Source organism: Gobius niger (genome assembly GCF_951799975.1).
Source record: "Gobius niger genome assembly, chromosome: 11".
Classification (NCBI taxonomy): domain Eukaryota; kingdom Metazoa; phylum Chordata; class Actinopteri; order Gobiiformes; family Gobiidae; genus Gobius; species Gobius niger.
The window spans coordinates 31,710,435-31,726,495 of record NC_136862.1 but is presented as its reverse complement, the minus strand read 5'-3'; the positions used below and the strand labels follow the sequence as shown (position 1 = coordinate 31,726,495).

Below are 16,061 nucleotides of genomic sequence, written 5' to 3'. Positions count from 1 at the left end.
TATTGAATCTCGTCGAGCCCAGACCTTTTTGATTCTGTTGAGAATGCTGTCGGTATCTCCGCAGTCAGCAGACCGCGGTACTCAAATGAAATCTATCAGATATATCCACATTTTACGCATGGGTCGCTACTACCTTTCCTTTTCAGCCCCACCTGCCTTTGTCTGTCCAATCTACCGTTACCACTCGAGCAGGTACTCGTCTGTGATTGGACTCTACCGACTCGCGCCCTTGTTTCCTGGTCATTTGCAGTCTTCACAGAGGATGAGGGTAGTGATAAAGCATTTTAAAGTAGAACGACAGATGTGTCCTCTCTCAGTAATCACGCTTTAGGTTCATCTTGGTCGTTTTCGCCGTTGGGCCTGTATATCGCGACAAAAGCACCCTGAACAAACGACGAGTGGCCGCTTTAGAGAGAGCAATGATTTCGTCGTTGTGCGAAAGGCAATCAATTTGTTTATGTCCAGTTCAGTGCGGCTTTTTACGAAGCCGTTTACAAGTCGGCGCCGCAAATTACACCAGCGCAAATCCTATTTACCTCTATAAGACCTAACGGGGAAAGCATAATGTCTCTGGCAGATGGTCGCCGATGTTGAAGCAGGAAATTACAAGGCATTTGCTTTTAGTTATAGTTGCGCTCCATGGACGCGGAGTTGGGATGATGATTGGGAAAAGCTATTAGCCGGAGAGGCGCGTGCGTTACAACTCAACTTTGAAGAGCGAGCGAGTGCGTTGACCGAGCTTTGTGTCGGGACTGAGAGCTGCTCAGCGGGAACGGCGTAGACACTCCACGCGCGCCTCTCTCGGGCCGGTAATTCTTCTAACATTATGACATCTGCGGAAGAGGCAGCCGAGCCGTCTCCGCTAATGGATCATCATTACGGCGGTTAGCGCAAATGGCAAACATAAATTACAGGCTGGGATAGGAAGGACGGAGGACGTATGCGTCTGCTGAAGGATGGCTTTGCTGGTGCTTGAAAGTTAGCGGGAGGAGGCGCACGGCGTGGGTATAAACAAGGCGGTAGAATGGGGTTTGCAATGATTTTCTGGAAAAAGACTTTAGAATGAACGTGGTAAAAAGTGTTCCCACATAAATTATAAGTTCTAAGTTTATTGATGGAATGCCCTTTGAGATGTGCTATCTCGTTTTAGAGGGGGTCCATAAACACAAAACACAAATTACGACTTCTGTGCCTGCATCCAGTGTTGGCTTCATTTGAGTAAAAGGACAGATTTGGATAAAACTACGTACTGCTTGGTCAAATTTGTACCAAAGTGCAGTAGAAAATGCTTAAAGGGCCAAGAAAATGTATTGCAAGTTTTCAGTCGTTTTTTTCTTTTCATATACTGTAAACATAAGGTATTTTGTGCATAGAAATGGCCAAAATTGCACATATTTTCTGCGACAAAATCTAAATAATGGATAGACCCGGGTTTAAATATATGCTTTTATTTAATTGACATATTATATCTTTAGATGTTTACAGAGGGGATTTTGGATCTTGTCATAAGTGGAAAAAACCTTGTTTTTTCGTGTGTAATAAATCAGCATCCCTTAGCAGGACAAGTGGATGTAAAATCTCTCATTATTTGTGAATGAATTGAGCCCAGATTCACTACTCGTACGGGTAAACGACGGGGTCAAACCTTCTTCCTTGTTGTGAGTCAATGGCATTGACAGTTCATCTGCACAGCGCCCCCTATGGTTCTGGAGTGTGGATTTATCATGCTTTTAAAATGAAATAAATTCACCAAATTAACTTTTCCCTTGCACTTCAACATGTTGTCAAGTAGAAAGTATTATGTTTGTCTTTCAAATGTAGAAGAGTAATAAGTTATCATCACAAACACTACTCTACTAAAAGTGCAGTTTAAGTAAATTGACTGCTGCTGAGCATCTCTGCCTGCGTCACATGTTTTTCCAAACCTGGGTGACTTTGTGATGAATGGCCCGTCCCGAAATACACTTTAAAGGTCAGAATGATAAGCGCCTGTCGCGTTATTAATGAGACGATTAGCAGAATGTGCGTGCGATGCGGACAGATCCTGGACGTGCGCGGGACAAGCGCTCGCAGCCACAGTCAGGCGGCGGGCGCACGCGGGTCAAACGTACCGAGTCCTAACCCTGAGGGGAGCTGCTAAGTGCTGTGTTCAGGTGCTGAGAGCAGGGGGAGTTTAAAAGCTATGTCCATACTAATGCATCATACGTGTGAAAACCATTCAGTTGCCTGCAATATATACAAAAGAAAATGATGGAAAAAATGCTAGCTAGCTCATAGCAAAGTAAAGTTGTCAGTTGCATGACATCTTGGATTTGTTTCAAAATGGCCATGTTTAGTTATTTTACTAATTTTTCCAACCTATGAGACCTATTTCGTTTCCCGAAAAAAAGAGGTATCTATCAGTTGAGTAAAATGATCTTCTAAAGGGCAAACATGGCAGCACATTAGCGCTACGATGGAAGCTAATAAGCTAACTTAATACTGTAACACACAATCATAATTACCTGAAACTTCTTAAGTTGCAAAATGGAATATGGAATGGAAGTATTTGGTAATAAAAATAAAAATAAATCATGTGAGAAAATCTTTACCTGCCTCCTCAGGCTACTAACGCTGGTTGCTAATGTGTGGCTAACGTAAACAAACGTCAGTCTCCAAAGGAAAATAGCATCATCATCTGAAATTTGGTCACTTTTCTTTACTGTCGGCGGACGTTCAGTGACATGAAAATAGCCTTAGTAAGAAGCAAACTAAACAAATTAGCAGCCATGATTAGCTTACAAGTCTAGCATACTAGTCTTTCAGCAACTTCAAAACAGTGTGTTTGAAAAGTTTTAACACACACTACTGGTTATTAGTCCGCGTAAGGCTGTCAGCACAGTGTCAGTTTAACTCTGACCATAGATACAGCAATGCTAATGTTAGCTTCATGCTACAAGCTAACGGCTAGCTTCTAATGCCGTTTTCAAACTTCTATTGGACAATCTGCTCTGTAAAAACATTTATAATGACCCGATTGTGACGTGGTTTTATTTGTGTGTGCTAAATATACTGATAGTCCGCCAGAAAACGTGTAAAGAGTGAAAAAGATAGAATGATTTCCACGACAGATTTCCTTCTCCCGAGCTAGGCCTCCAAGTAAAACGCATTGCCGTCTGCATCTATGCCGACTTTTCTACGTCACCTTTGGGTTATGCCCAACCTTGAAACTCTCGATATTTAAAAATAATAATAATACAAAAATTAAAATGATTTTTTTTACTTCTGGGGCCAGAAAGGGTTTTGAGGTGGACTGGTGAGCTCTACTCTGATACTGAATATGACGTCCTTGGCTGTGACTGATCCATAGAATAAGGGCTGATCGGCCTATTTGTTGCATGAGAAAAACGACTACAACACAAAACAACTTACGTGAATGAAAACGCATTAATATGGACATATCAGAAACGGAGGAGTGAGAATTTGTTGCTTCACTGCTGAGAGCTGCTAACTGGAGCGTTGAGGCTCTTTGGGTAGACCACGTACAGATACATGTGCATAATAATAATAATAATAATACTCTGGACAACTTCTGCAGCGCGAGGAGACAACAGTACAAGACAAAGTTTAAAAAAATAACCCGAGAACGAAAACAAATGGGGGGAGGGGGGGGTTGGGGTTTGAAGCCGCTTCGAAAGGACCACGTTTACAGACAGACGGACGAGTTCGTGGTGACTAAATATGCAGCACGGGTGAGAACGACCAACATCGTGGAGATAAAATCAGAAAGCTTTTTTACTCTAAAAAAAGTGAACATTGTGCATAGTTCGTAGTTTGTTAATAAAACCTTTCATTCGGTACCTATTGGCTGTGATTACATGGAGGGAAGTGCAGCAATGTACAATTCTGTTTAAAGGAATAGGCCACCGTTTTTACATACTAAAATATGTTCTTACCTCACTTTAGACGTGTTAATATATCCCCGTCTGGTCTTTGTCCGTGCGCTCTGTCACGCAAACGGAGCACATACGCAGCCTCTCCCACATGTCACATAGCTCCGAAAAAGCTCACGATAGAAGCTACCAAGCTCTTCCACGTGTTCCCTATTTAAATAAAGTTACGTGAAGTGTTTTCATGCGAAGTATATTTACACAGAAATGTAACATGTCGATTTTATAAGCAAATAAAAAGGGGGACTATATTGTGAGGCGTAATGATACGAGGAGTAAAACGTCCGCGCAGTAACTCCTAAAGGTTATTGACGGAAGTGAGCGGGGGAAGTCTTTAGGAGTTACTGCGCGGACGTTTTACTCCTCGTATCATTACGCCTCACAATATAGTCCCCCTTTTTATTTGCTTATAAAATCGACATGTTACATTTCTGTGTAAATATACTTCGCATGAAAACACTTCACGTAACTTTATTTAAATAGGGAACACGTGGAAGAGCTTGGTAGCTTCTATCGTGAGCTTTTTTGGAGCTATGTGACATGTGGGAGAGGCTGCGTATGTGCTCCGTTTGCGTAACAGAGCGCACGGACAAAGACCAGACGGGGATATATTAACACGTCTAAAGTGAGGTAAGAACATATTTTAGTATGTAAAAACGGTGGCCTATTCCTTTAAGTGCACGTAGATCACTGTTGCACTGAACGGCATTGACACTTTCTCCCTATCGCAGAACTCGTGTTTTCTCGTATTTTTAGCGTTACTTTGTTACAATAAACCCAGTAAAATCATCTCCGCTCAGTCCTAGGGTTGAGTCCAGTTAAAATCTTAAGTTAGTGTGGCCCGTTCTTTCTTTCTTTCGCCTTTTTTTTCTCCTCAAACTTCAACCTGGTTTGCTTCTTACTCATACCTCGCCGACCCAAACGACTGTGTTACCTCTCTTAATGTCCGAAACTTCGCAGTGCGGCGTTCTTTGTTTGCCGTTGAGGACGAAAAGCGACTGGGACGAAGGCGTGACCAGGTATTGTCCGAATAATCCACTCGAAACGACCACTCGATTGGGCCCGCCCCACGGCCAGTCTTCTTCCAGAGTCAGCGGACTTTTTACGCTTTTCAGCACCTCGATCCGTCCCGATGAAAGATCCCCGAAAAGCAAATCCGTCCCCGTGCCGGACGTTGCGACGACTTGATGCTGGTTGGACTCCGTAAAGGAAGGCTGGAAAACTAAGTCGGACACAGCCAGTGGAGTGTCCAACTCGCGGGTGAGCTGCAGCTCCCCTTGGAAGGAAATGATCTGCACTTTCAGCTTTGAGCTCGGGGTTTCCGGCGTGACTATGAAGCGGCCGTCAGGAGACACGAAAGCTTGGCCGGAGATGTTCAAATTGGGGCCGACGACGGCGTCCGTGACGCTGTCGACGAGTAGCTGGGGAGGCGCGTTCGGGCGGGTCCTGTGCTTGTCCTGGCACTGGATGAAGTAGTAGCCGCTCAGGTGCGTGTAGGCCATGGTTTGGGGGAGGCAGCTGTAGTTCTTGAGGCTGATGGTCTTGACCCGGTGGAAAGTCTCCAGGTCGATCTTGTGCACGGCCGCTTCGTTTTTCAAGAACAAGAAGGCAAACCTGGAAAGATGAGAGACAAGTTCATGTTTTTTTGTGACGTTTTAGACAAAGATACAGTTGACAACATGGCGGAGATAAAGCGGCCAGTGTTGGTGTGAGTTTTTAAATGCTGTGGAAGTGACCGCTTCGTTCAAGCAGGAGCTGAGACTATTTGCTGTTTATCGTCAAACTAGATTCAGCTATCCTCCCCACTGAACTTCATTTTAAAAAGTCATCATGGAATGTAATAGATTTAACTAGTGTTAGTTGCTTTCCAATTGTGTACGCAACTGGAAACAGCTGTTAATAATAAGGGGGTTTATGCAAGCAGAATCAATACTATGTTTTAATGCCACAAACACATACAAAGAGTAAAAAATCCCTGCATATTTCATTTGTTTGCTTTGCAAATATTTCATCAAAAGAGGAAAGAGGATTGGACAAAATAAAAATGTGGTAGATTTCAGCCAAAGCTGCAGCTGCACGTGATTTAGACCATCATTTTTGTTTTTTCAATGAAGTTACACAGTAAAAACTGTACAGCAATGTCATCATTTTTCAATACATTTTGATTTAATGCTAGTTTGAATCCAATTTAGTGCTTTTTAATGACAATTAAGGCCACACTTCAATCAATGACTTTTAATGTTCCACGGAAAGCCTGACTTTTGTAAAAAGCTAAGAAATAACTGATCACAAAACCAGGCAAACGTTATTTATGACAAAGTTATGTTTGTTTCTTCTTTTAGGTTTGATGTATGCTTAAGTGTGCTTGTCCCCCATGATAAACAGTATAAATGGGTGTTTAATAGTATTGTGTATATGTCTCTGTCATTAATTTGACATTCAAGTGCATAATGCTTAAAATCTTAATTTTGAGCCTAAAACCGTCTGTGTGCAGCCCTCTTGTGGTTACATTTAAAAAAAAAAATTGAAATCAGTTGGCTCTGCTGAGGTAGTCAGCAGTGGTTGCCGACAAAGCCAGCCAGCCCCCGCATGTCCCCAGCTCCACCTCCTTAGATGCATTTTTCAAATATTGAATGTGGGTGGAGCAAAGCTCTAGTCCGGGGGTTAGCTGTTCTGGGGTTATGATTATGATCAGGGTTAGCAACGGCTAAAGTGATGTAACATGTGTTTCTCTCACACAGATCTTGAACATAGTTTCAGAAACTAGAAGGTCTTGGCTTTCAAATGAGGTCTCACATATAGGCTGTAAGCTCTCTTGTCAATATGCTTTGAAACTTGCATATGCATAATTGCTAACACTAACTCTAACTAACTAATAGGGCTCTCAATGAAATGAAATGAAACCCTAAACCTAACCCTGAGCTGGCAGATAACAGGATGAAATAATACATCAAATCTGCCAGGGGAAAATGAACTCAAATTTGAGCAATTGATTAGAATTATGTGTATGGTAAATGGTCTCTTCACTTATATAGCGCTTTTCCACCTACATTAGGCACTCAATGCACTTTACATCAAGGATCCACTCACCCATTCACTCTCTTTCATACACCAGTGTACGCACACACTGGAGGCATGGAGGGTGAAGTGTCTTGCCCAAGGACACAGTGTGCACTTTCAGGAGGCGGGATTCGAATCTTCCAATCATGAGACGACTTGCTCTACCATCTGCGCCACCGTCGCCCCATCACCATGTGTATATTTTTAACAGTGCAAGTGAATGAGCCACATGAATGTTAATGTACACATGGGCTGATCTCCATATGTCTCAGCACGATCTTCATTTATTACTCTCATGCTCTACAATCACACCATCAAACATCAGAGTTCACAGACACAGGCACTCTGGTCCAAGGACAGAACGACTGGTGCAGGGCTTGACCCGCCTACCGTTGGATTAGTGGGTGAACACACGGGCACTTGATCAATGACGATGAGATGATGTCCAGACAACAGCTTCAGGGTGTCTGTTCTAAGACCTGAAGGTGGCGCTGTGGCTTACCTGACGTGGGTGATAATGAGGTTCGTGGGAGGGATGAAGAAGTCGTTGACCCGTTGGAACGTGGTGCGGATGGCGTGATGGACCTCCCCCACACTGGCCTGAGGAATCACCTGCAAGAACAGAGCACACGCCCCACGCTTAGTCACAGTTTAGTGTGTTTCACCTTCAGCAGGGCCTTCAGAGGGACCTCCTTTGAAAGGCGGATTCCAAAACAACACGGTTACTGCTCTGCTCTGAACTCCTCTGGTCCTTGAGCCCACAGCCACGAGCAGAACCTGCGGGGCCTGCTGATGCAAAGATCCATACAGCTGACTGTCTGTGTCATGCATTTTTCATTCCCTGTCTACACTCCATGGCGGTAAGCCTCGTATGCAGACACCTGTAGGCGCCTGTGAGTCACGCCCGAGCAGATTACATGGTCTCGTATAGGATTGGGAAAGCGTAGACAGTGGGGTGCGAAATTTCAGGCGTGAGTTTGTCTTTTAGATTTGCAAAAAAAATACTATTAAAGTAAAAAAAAATGGCCACAGCAAAAGTTTGGGAACCTGCAGAATGAATGTCTCATCGCCACAGAATATGTATCACAGCTTTAAACATCTTTCTCAGCAGCCAAGAACATGAAGAACACGGTAAATCCTTCAGACTGCACCTCGTGAGGTCGTCCATGGTGGATTTTGAGCTGTGTTGACGATCATTACCCGTTTGTAGAAGCCAATTGCTTTGTAACTTCAGCTTTTTCACAGATAGTGTTACGTTTTCCTTCAGAATTAGTAGGGAAGCATTTTTTTTAAATTCAATCTGAAGCATTTGCCATGGCCGTCACAGTCTCCTGACCTGAACATCATTGAAGATCTGTGGATGGACTTGCAAAGAGCAGTTTTTGGACGATGTTTTGAATGACAGGAGAGGGCGTGGCTCGGTCAGCGCTGTGGGCGGGGCACATACACTTTTCAGTCTCTTATAACCTCTTAACCCCCACCTGAACCAAGCATATTTTCTCCAGTTTGGCTTTACCCAAATCTAAAAGCTTCTTGGAAAAAGCGTCAATATCATGACAAAAACCGGAAGGAAATGAGAATGAAAACGCAAAATAAAAAAGTGGCAAAAATTTGACAAAAAAGCCACAAAAACACATCAAAAAGGTGACAAAAAAATTATGAAAAAGTGGCAAAAATGCAATATAAATATTTCAAAAATATGACAAAAATGCAATAAAAAATGCAACAAAAACACACACAAAAAAAGTGACAAAGAACTATGAAACGTTAGGAAAAATGTGTTGAAAATGCAAATAAAAAGAGCCCCCAAAGAGTGACAAAAAAGCGATGAAAAAGTGGCAACAGTGCAAGGAAAAAGATCCATTTAAATCAGTTTTGTAGGTCTTAGCTTTCAAATGAGGTGCTAGATTTAGGTAAAAGTGAACTGGAGAAAATGCATTTGGTTAAGGCGGGGGGAAGAGTTAAGTGAGAGCCTTAGTGAGAGCTCCGGAGTCTGAGTGTATGCGGCGTCTTTCCCGTGGACTTCAGCACGTTGTAGTAAAATACAGAGTCCTACCAGCCCACACCTGTCACTGCCTTGGCTCAAAGCCGCTCTTTGGCCTCTTGCAGAGGGACGGAGATATGCGCATCAAGGGGCCGACATCGTGGACTCTCAGAGCGGGGGGAGAACAGGGAAAGTGGCGCTGACAGGGGAGACCCTGAGCTGACCATGAGAGAGACTGACAGAGAGGGTTGAAATGTCAGTCCCTTCTGTCGTTTTTAGGGGAGGAAAGAGCTACTTTGAGACTTCTGGAAAAAAGCAGTGAAAATAGCAACAAAACTGAGACAAAAACAATGATGGAAATGTGACAAAAAAGTGATGAAAAATGGATGAAAAAGTGGAAAAAATGTCAAAAAATGTCACAAGAAATTGACAAAAAATTGACGAAAAAATTTCAAAAATGTGACAAAAAAATGACAAAAATGTGACAAAAAATGACAAAAATGTGACAAAAATGTGATAACAATTTGACAAAAAAATGACAAAAATGTGACCAAAAAAATGACAAAAAATTGATTTAAAAAAAGACGAAAAAAATGACAAAAAAATGACAAAAAATGACAAAAAAATGACAAAAAAGTTACAAAAATGAGTTGAATACCCAACAAAAAAATGATGGAAAAAAATCTGATGATGTGAGGAAAAAGATCCTCTCGGTTCAGGCGCGAGTTAAGAGGTTAAGCATCTTCAGGGTTGGATCAATGGCCGTATTGTTTTATCAGCTGTTTCTGCCGTATTTCCGTGAATATTGCGGATTGTAAAAACGGACTGATGCGCGATGTGTAGAGTGTAGACATGATGCTGTGAACGATCAGGAGCAGATCACCTCTGCCTGTCCATTGGGATCTGTCACAATCAGCCCTCCTGACTTTTGCGGACTGCCAGGACTGATCATTACGTTAAACCAGGGAGGTCAAACTCGTGTTGGGTCGCGGGCCGAAATTCAGCTCATTTTTCCAATAAATGAATAATAATGAACTGTGATTTGGTCAAAGCCCCAACTTGACAGTAGCTTCATTAATAAGAGCGGCTTACACTTGTATTGCACTTTACAAGCCTGTGTCACAAGTTCCTCAAAGTACTACAGTAGTAATTATTCAATCACTCCATACTATGTAGTGGTAAACTGTCCACCCTGGGGCCAGACTGTCCATTTACCACGTGGCTATATAATGCGTTGTTCATATCCTGAGCTCTTATTATGTCAGTGCCCTCTGCTGGACACGTGTGGAACTCTTACTTTTAAAAAAATTTAATACCCCCTAGTGGCTCGAATGAGCATTCTGGGTATTCTTTAAAAAATCATAACTCCGCACAGGAATGGGCCCCTACATACTCTGGAATTTATGGTCTTCAGGGCAGGGGCCGGATTAAATAATCTCGCTGTATGTTTGACACCCCTGCGTTAAACCCTGCCAACCAGGGCCGGGCCAGGGGGGGCCACTGGGGGGGGGGGGGGGGGGGGCAGGCTCAATCTGGGGGTGGCCGTGTTCCCCCTGGCCCCCACGTAGCTACGCCACTGAGTGTGTGACAGAAAATCTCTCAGTTCAGGAAGATTTTTGTAAGGAAGAAAGGACTTAAATCCTTTCAACTAGAATTGAAGGACTCTCGGCAGCATATAAAAGCGTTCCAAGCTGTGATACGTGCCATATTTTGGGAGCTACGATTTATTTGACACTCCACCGGTCAACAGCAGCTGTGATTCGGGGCAGCGATCTAAAATTTAGCCATTTGCCACAACAATCCCCCTGTAACTGCGTACCTCTGACCCCGCGACAGCAGCGCGCTCGCCCTGACCTGCCTGGCCGGTCGCCTCCCTGACGGCCGGGGCTTGTCCAGTGACACGTCCATACATCCTGGAGCTGATAAACCTCTCCGTTTTATGACAGCGCGGGGGAAAAGCGTCTCCTCCGCTCCGCGCCTCTGATGGAATGTTTTGTTTTTGTGACGGCTGTCTGCTCTCACCCCATCGCTCACGTCGGAGCCGCCTCTGAATCAGCAGCTCGAGAGGCGCAGGGAGCGAAGCCGAGAGAGCTGTGATTGGAACGGAATGATCCATCAAGATCAAATCGAGGCGTGAAGGGTCGCAGTTAGTAAATCACAGGGCTGCAAATATTAAGGTAATATTCACTGCAGAGAACGGACGACTATATCCTCTGGGTCTTATGCTGGGGGGGGAGGAAGTCACGGAATGCAAGTCTCAAGTTATGTCCGAGGCGTGAAGTTCCAAGTCCCAAGTAAGTCCAAGTCAATTGGCCATGAGGTCAAGTCACCTCAAGTCACAATGAATCCGGCTCTTACCGCATCCATGTTGTACTTTTGCCTACGCGGGACAGCCCATCGTTTCAAACTTTGTCCTGTCCTTGATAAACTAAAAAGTCTATGAATCTTCACCTCTTCACTCACTGTTGAAATCGTTTGAATCCCAAGGCCGTGGGAACCCAGGGTGCTGAGGGCGCTGCAGCACCCCCTGGTGGATAGTTTGTGAACTGCAGGCAATATTAACCCCTTAACTCCCACCTGAACCGAGCACATTTTCTCCAGCTTTACCCCCAGTCCAAAAGCTTCTGGGAAAAAAGGTGTGAAAATAGCAACAAAACTGAGACGAAAACAAGGATGAAAATGTGAAAAAAGTGAGAAAACATTGACGAAAAAGTGACAAAAAATGTACAAAAAATGACAAAAATGGACGAAAATTTGACAAAAAAGTGAGAAAAATTTGACGGAAAATTGAGAAAAAATGGAGGAAAAAGTGATAAGAATTTGACAAAAAAATTTGAATAATTTGACGAAAAAGTGACAAAAATGGACAAAAATTTGACAAAAAAGTGAGAAAAATTTGACGAAAAATTGAGGGAAAAATTTTCAACAAAAAAATTTGAATAATTTGACGAAAAAGGGACAAAAAAGTCACGAAAATTTGACAAAAATGAGACGACTGCCCAACAAAAAAAGTGATGAAAAAAAATCTGATGTGAGGAAAAAGATCAATTTAGTTTTGTAGGTCTTTCAAATGAGGCGTTACACTGGCCTACAGGATTTGGGTAAAGCTGAACTGGAGGAAATGCTCTCGGTTCAGGCGGGAGTTAAGAGGTTAACAAATAGGATTTATGCACAGAAAAAGTATTTTGGGGGTAAATTTTGTCCTTCAGCGCCCCCTAACTAAAATATCTTCCCACGGCTCTGTTTGAATCCAAAGAAACGCAGATTTCCACATTTGATTGGAAGCGTTGTGTTGTGGGAAACTGCAAGTAAAGAGCATGCGGCCGATTACCATTATGTCAATGAGTCCTGTTGTCTTTCATCAATTAAACAATGATAAAAATTAATAAGCAATAATAAATATAATCATTGGCCTCAAGTGTCGAGTTAAGTCACAGAAGGAAAGTCTAAGTCAAATCAGGTCTTTCTGGAGCATTGGTCAAGCAGGTCTCAAGTCAAGTCCCAAAAATCACAATGTAAGTCTGACTCGAGTCTCCCACCTCTGGTCTTATGCATGAAACCCCCTCAGTTTGTCGTTTAAACTCTACAACTGACATTTTGTGGGTTTGAAAAGGCAAAATGTTGATCTAAAAACTCTATAAAGTCAATTTTTGCAAACACACAGACTTCAACGATGTGTCTACTGTGGCGTTCGTAGAGTTTTTGTCGACCTTTAGTTGCTTATTGTGGCATGTTCCCTAGTGTGGCTTTACCCAGTCAGTTATTGCCTAATTTCCAATTATCCACCCTCGACACGAGCAGAAACATCAGGAGCTTTTTCAGCACTACTCCCTCCAGTATATATCATTTAATCTGAGCACGTCGTCTTACATTATGTTTACTGTAGATTGAATGCTACAGTTCAGTCTCTGCTTCTGTTGGCTTATCTGTAGCGGAGGAATAAAACGGCCTCTGAAATCCTTCAAAGCTGCTGACTCCATGATGCTCAGGGGGGGTGGAGAGCACATCTCCAACCTTCACCTACGGAGCCTCAAAAGTTCTAGAGTGAGGAGTTTTAGTTAAAAAAGATAAGATAAACTTTATTGTCCCAGAGGGAATTTTGTCTTGGACTTGCCATGCTGTGGTTCACACAACAACAATAACAAAGCATTAAAATACATGCAGATTCAAATTCAAAAAGACAACAGTCAGCTCGTTATATAATATGTCTGTGCCATAACAGTCAGTCCAGCAGCGATACACATGAAGGCCACAATGTTGCCCAGTGTTACATCAGGCAATGAGAGAACGTAAAGACCAAAACAAAGTGCTATCTGAGGGGGTGTTATGCTTTTTTCACTCACATAGCACCAGTCTACATCACACTACAATGATGACCAAACCTTCTGTTGGTCTGTAAATGCAGTAAATTAGAATAACTGCCTTGTATAAAATTGCTCTCTCAAAATGGCTGTAGTGAATGTCTTGAAATAGGCCTCTGTCTCTTTAAGAACCTCTGAGCCTTTCCGACACGCCCCCCCCACACGCTGTCTGTGGCATCAGTGGGGAGGGGGTTCTGCTGAGGAGCAGTGGTTGGTTACTCGGCTGGTGACGAAAGCTCGGAGGCGTCTCCAGGAGGTGGGGGCGTTCCTAGGAGGACTCAGGCAAACCTATGCCTAAAATGGCCGCCATCAGAGTTTTTACAGATCACTCAAAAACACGTGAATGTGCCGAGGCAACACTTCAGGCATGTTTTTAATGAGGGAATGACATAATAACATGATGTAAAGCTTGAAAAAGTCAATTTTGCATAATACCCCCCCTTTAAGAAGAGCCACTGATACAGGAATGAAAGACTTTCTGTATCGGTTGTTTGAGGCGATCTTATCGATATCGCCTCCCCGATGGTGAAAGCTCATATTCATTAAAGAGCACATGAGAAGGTTCTTAGAGCCTTCTCATAAAGGGGATATCCTGTAAACCTTTAAGTAAGAACCACCTACAGCAGACATCTCAAACTCGTGGCCCGTGGGCCAAATGCGGCCCGCAAAGTGATCTCCGTTGGACCCTGAGATGATTTCTTAACCTCTTACCCCCCTGCTTAACAGAGCACATTGTCTCCAGGTCAGCGTTACCCAAATCTAGAAGCTTTGGGTGTCCATTTTCACAATGTAGCACTTGCTTGATGGGTTATGAATTTCCTGATTGCATGTGCGAAGTTGTGAAATAAACTAAACTAAACTAAGAATAAAAGTCTAAGATGAATCAACAATGCACACATGTGAATACATATTAGTATAATAACACATACTATTATATTATTTTCATTCTGGATCTACTTCTGTCTGTATTGGGTCTGCAACTGTACACATCCCGTATTTAAAGCAGTACTAAGTAACTCTTGCCCCTCGAGGCCATAAGTCGTCGGTGTCTTCGCAAGTTATGATTTTTTAACTTATTTATTGTCTTGGAGAGTAAATACTACCCTGACAGGAAAGGCGAAGGGAGAGAGGGATATTGTACATCCAATTATACAATGGAAATATTTTTTTTTTTAACTCAAACTTGGCTCTAAATACTGTTTAAAGTGACGTTAGCCCACAGTTAGCTTTGCCCGTCAGCATGTTAGCTTCTTCTTCGTGATTCCATTAGTGTGTATTGGGTGCTCCGGTCCGGTGGCAGTCAAGTTGCAAACATGGTTTTCTGTCCAGAGACACCAGGGGGAGATGAAAGACACCCAATCATCCCATAAACACTTGTATTACCCCCACAGGGACTACGGAAAGGATTTATTAAGGTAAACGCGTTACTTAGTACTGCTTTAAAATTCAAATTTTAGCTACATTAAATGAAATTTGAATTCAGACGTTTTACATCTCTCCCAGAGCGACCAAATCACAACAACGTTATGTTCAGAAAATACTGTTTGAATGCACTGTTGACTCCATTTATCAATGCCCTGATCCTATAAGAAGCCATAGAAAAACCTTCAATATAATATTTAGTCCAAGACTGTACAGTTTGGAGTCTGGAGAAGCAACTTCAAGGGGCTACATGCAAGTTTGCCATTTTTTACTTACTACTCCCACCTCAGGTCATACGTGTAACTGCACCTTCCATATCAAGGCGAGACACTGCAGGTGAATAGGGAAAAAATGTGTATTTACAGATATCAATTTGAAACGTTTGCTATAGATCACTGGCATAAATGTGAGGAAAAAATACATGGTAAGTTTTCTGTCATTTTATCTTTTCATATAAGAACAAGGTGTTTCATGCCTAAAAATGCCCCAAATTTCACATCTTTTTGGCGACGAAATCTGAATAATGGATAGAGCTACATTCAAATTTATTGTTTAATTTTGTTGATAAATGAGTTACCAAGACTTTTTCAGAGGGGATTTTGGATTTCTTGTTTAGTTTTAAAATAAGCTGTTTTTAGTGGAAAAACGTGTAAAATGTAATTTTCACCTTATTTTTTGACATTCAAAACTCAATAAATGGGGCTTAGGGATTAAATAATAAAAAATCCCTCTGAAAAAATCTTCCATATATTGTTCAGTCCAAGGCTGGAAAATTTGAAGTCTTTAGGTCCAACTGACGTGGACATAGTGTCGCCACAATGACAGAAAAATGTGTTTTGAGAAAAAGGCCCTTGAAATTGCTTTGTCCCATATAAGTCTATGGGGGAACATTGAATCAGCGCAATATTTAAACATGTTATTGTGAAGATTAGGCATATTTTCTGTTTCCGGGTGAAAGCTTGTATGTTCAGAGACCAATTTGGCCCAAAACCTGAAAACTGAAAAAAAAATAGTTTTGCCTGTAGTGTCTCTCATTCTACACATTAGGACATGGCTGGAACATGTAGGGGGAGGAAAATACTTTGACATTTTTAAACTCTGTATAGTCCCTTTAAGTGGAGATGTTAATGCTTGTATATATCTCTGCCCTTTTTTAGCCGCTGCTGTCTCCCAGAAAGGAAAGGACCATGTTTGCATTACAGTGTCCTCATCCCAGTCGGCTTTCGTGCTACACGTGGATACCAAACACGTCGGTATTTGTGAATGAATACGTGTAGGAAAAACGATGGTGTTGTAGCGTTTTCC

General features: G+C 42.5%; 1 protein-coding gene across 1 annotated transcript in view; it reads right to left on the bottom strand.

Moving 5' to 3' along the window:
* Positions 1 to 4,606: 4,606 nt before the first annotated feature.
* fstl4 (follistatin-like 4) overlaps positions 4,607 to 16,061 on the bottom strand; it is a gene marked incomplete at its 5' end in the record, with an annotated part of 455,018 nt that continues 443,563 nt past the window's right edge. The window contains 2 exons of the mRNA XM_079566729.1: positions 4,607 to 5,543; positions 7,492 to 7,601. Coding sequence (XP_079422855.1) covers positions 4,832 to 5,543; positions 7,492 to 7,601 — 822 coding nt within the window. The 3' untranslated portion in view covers positions 4,607 to 4,831. The remainder of the gene's footprint in view (positions 5,544 to 7,491; positions 7,602 to 16,061) is intronic.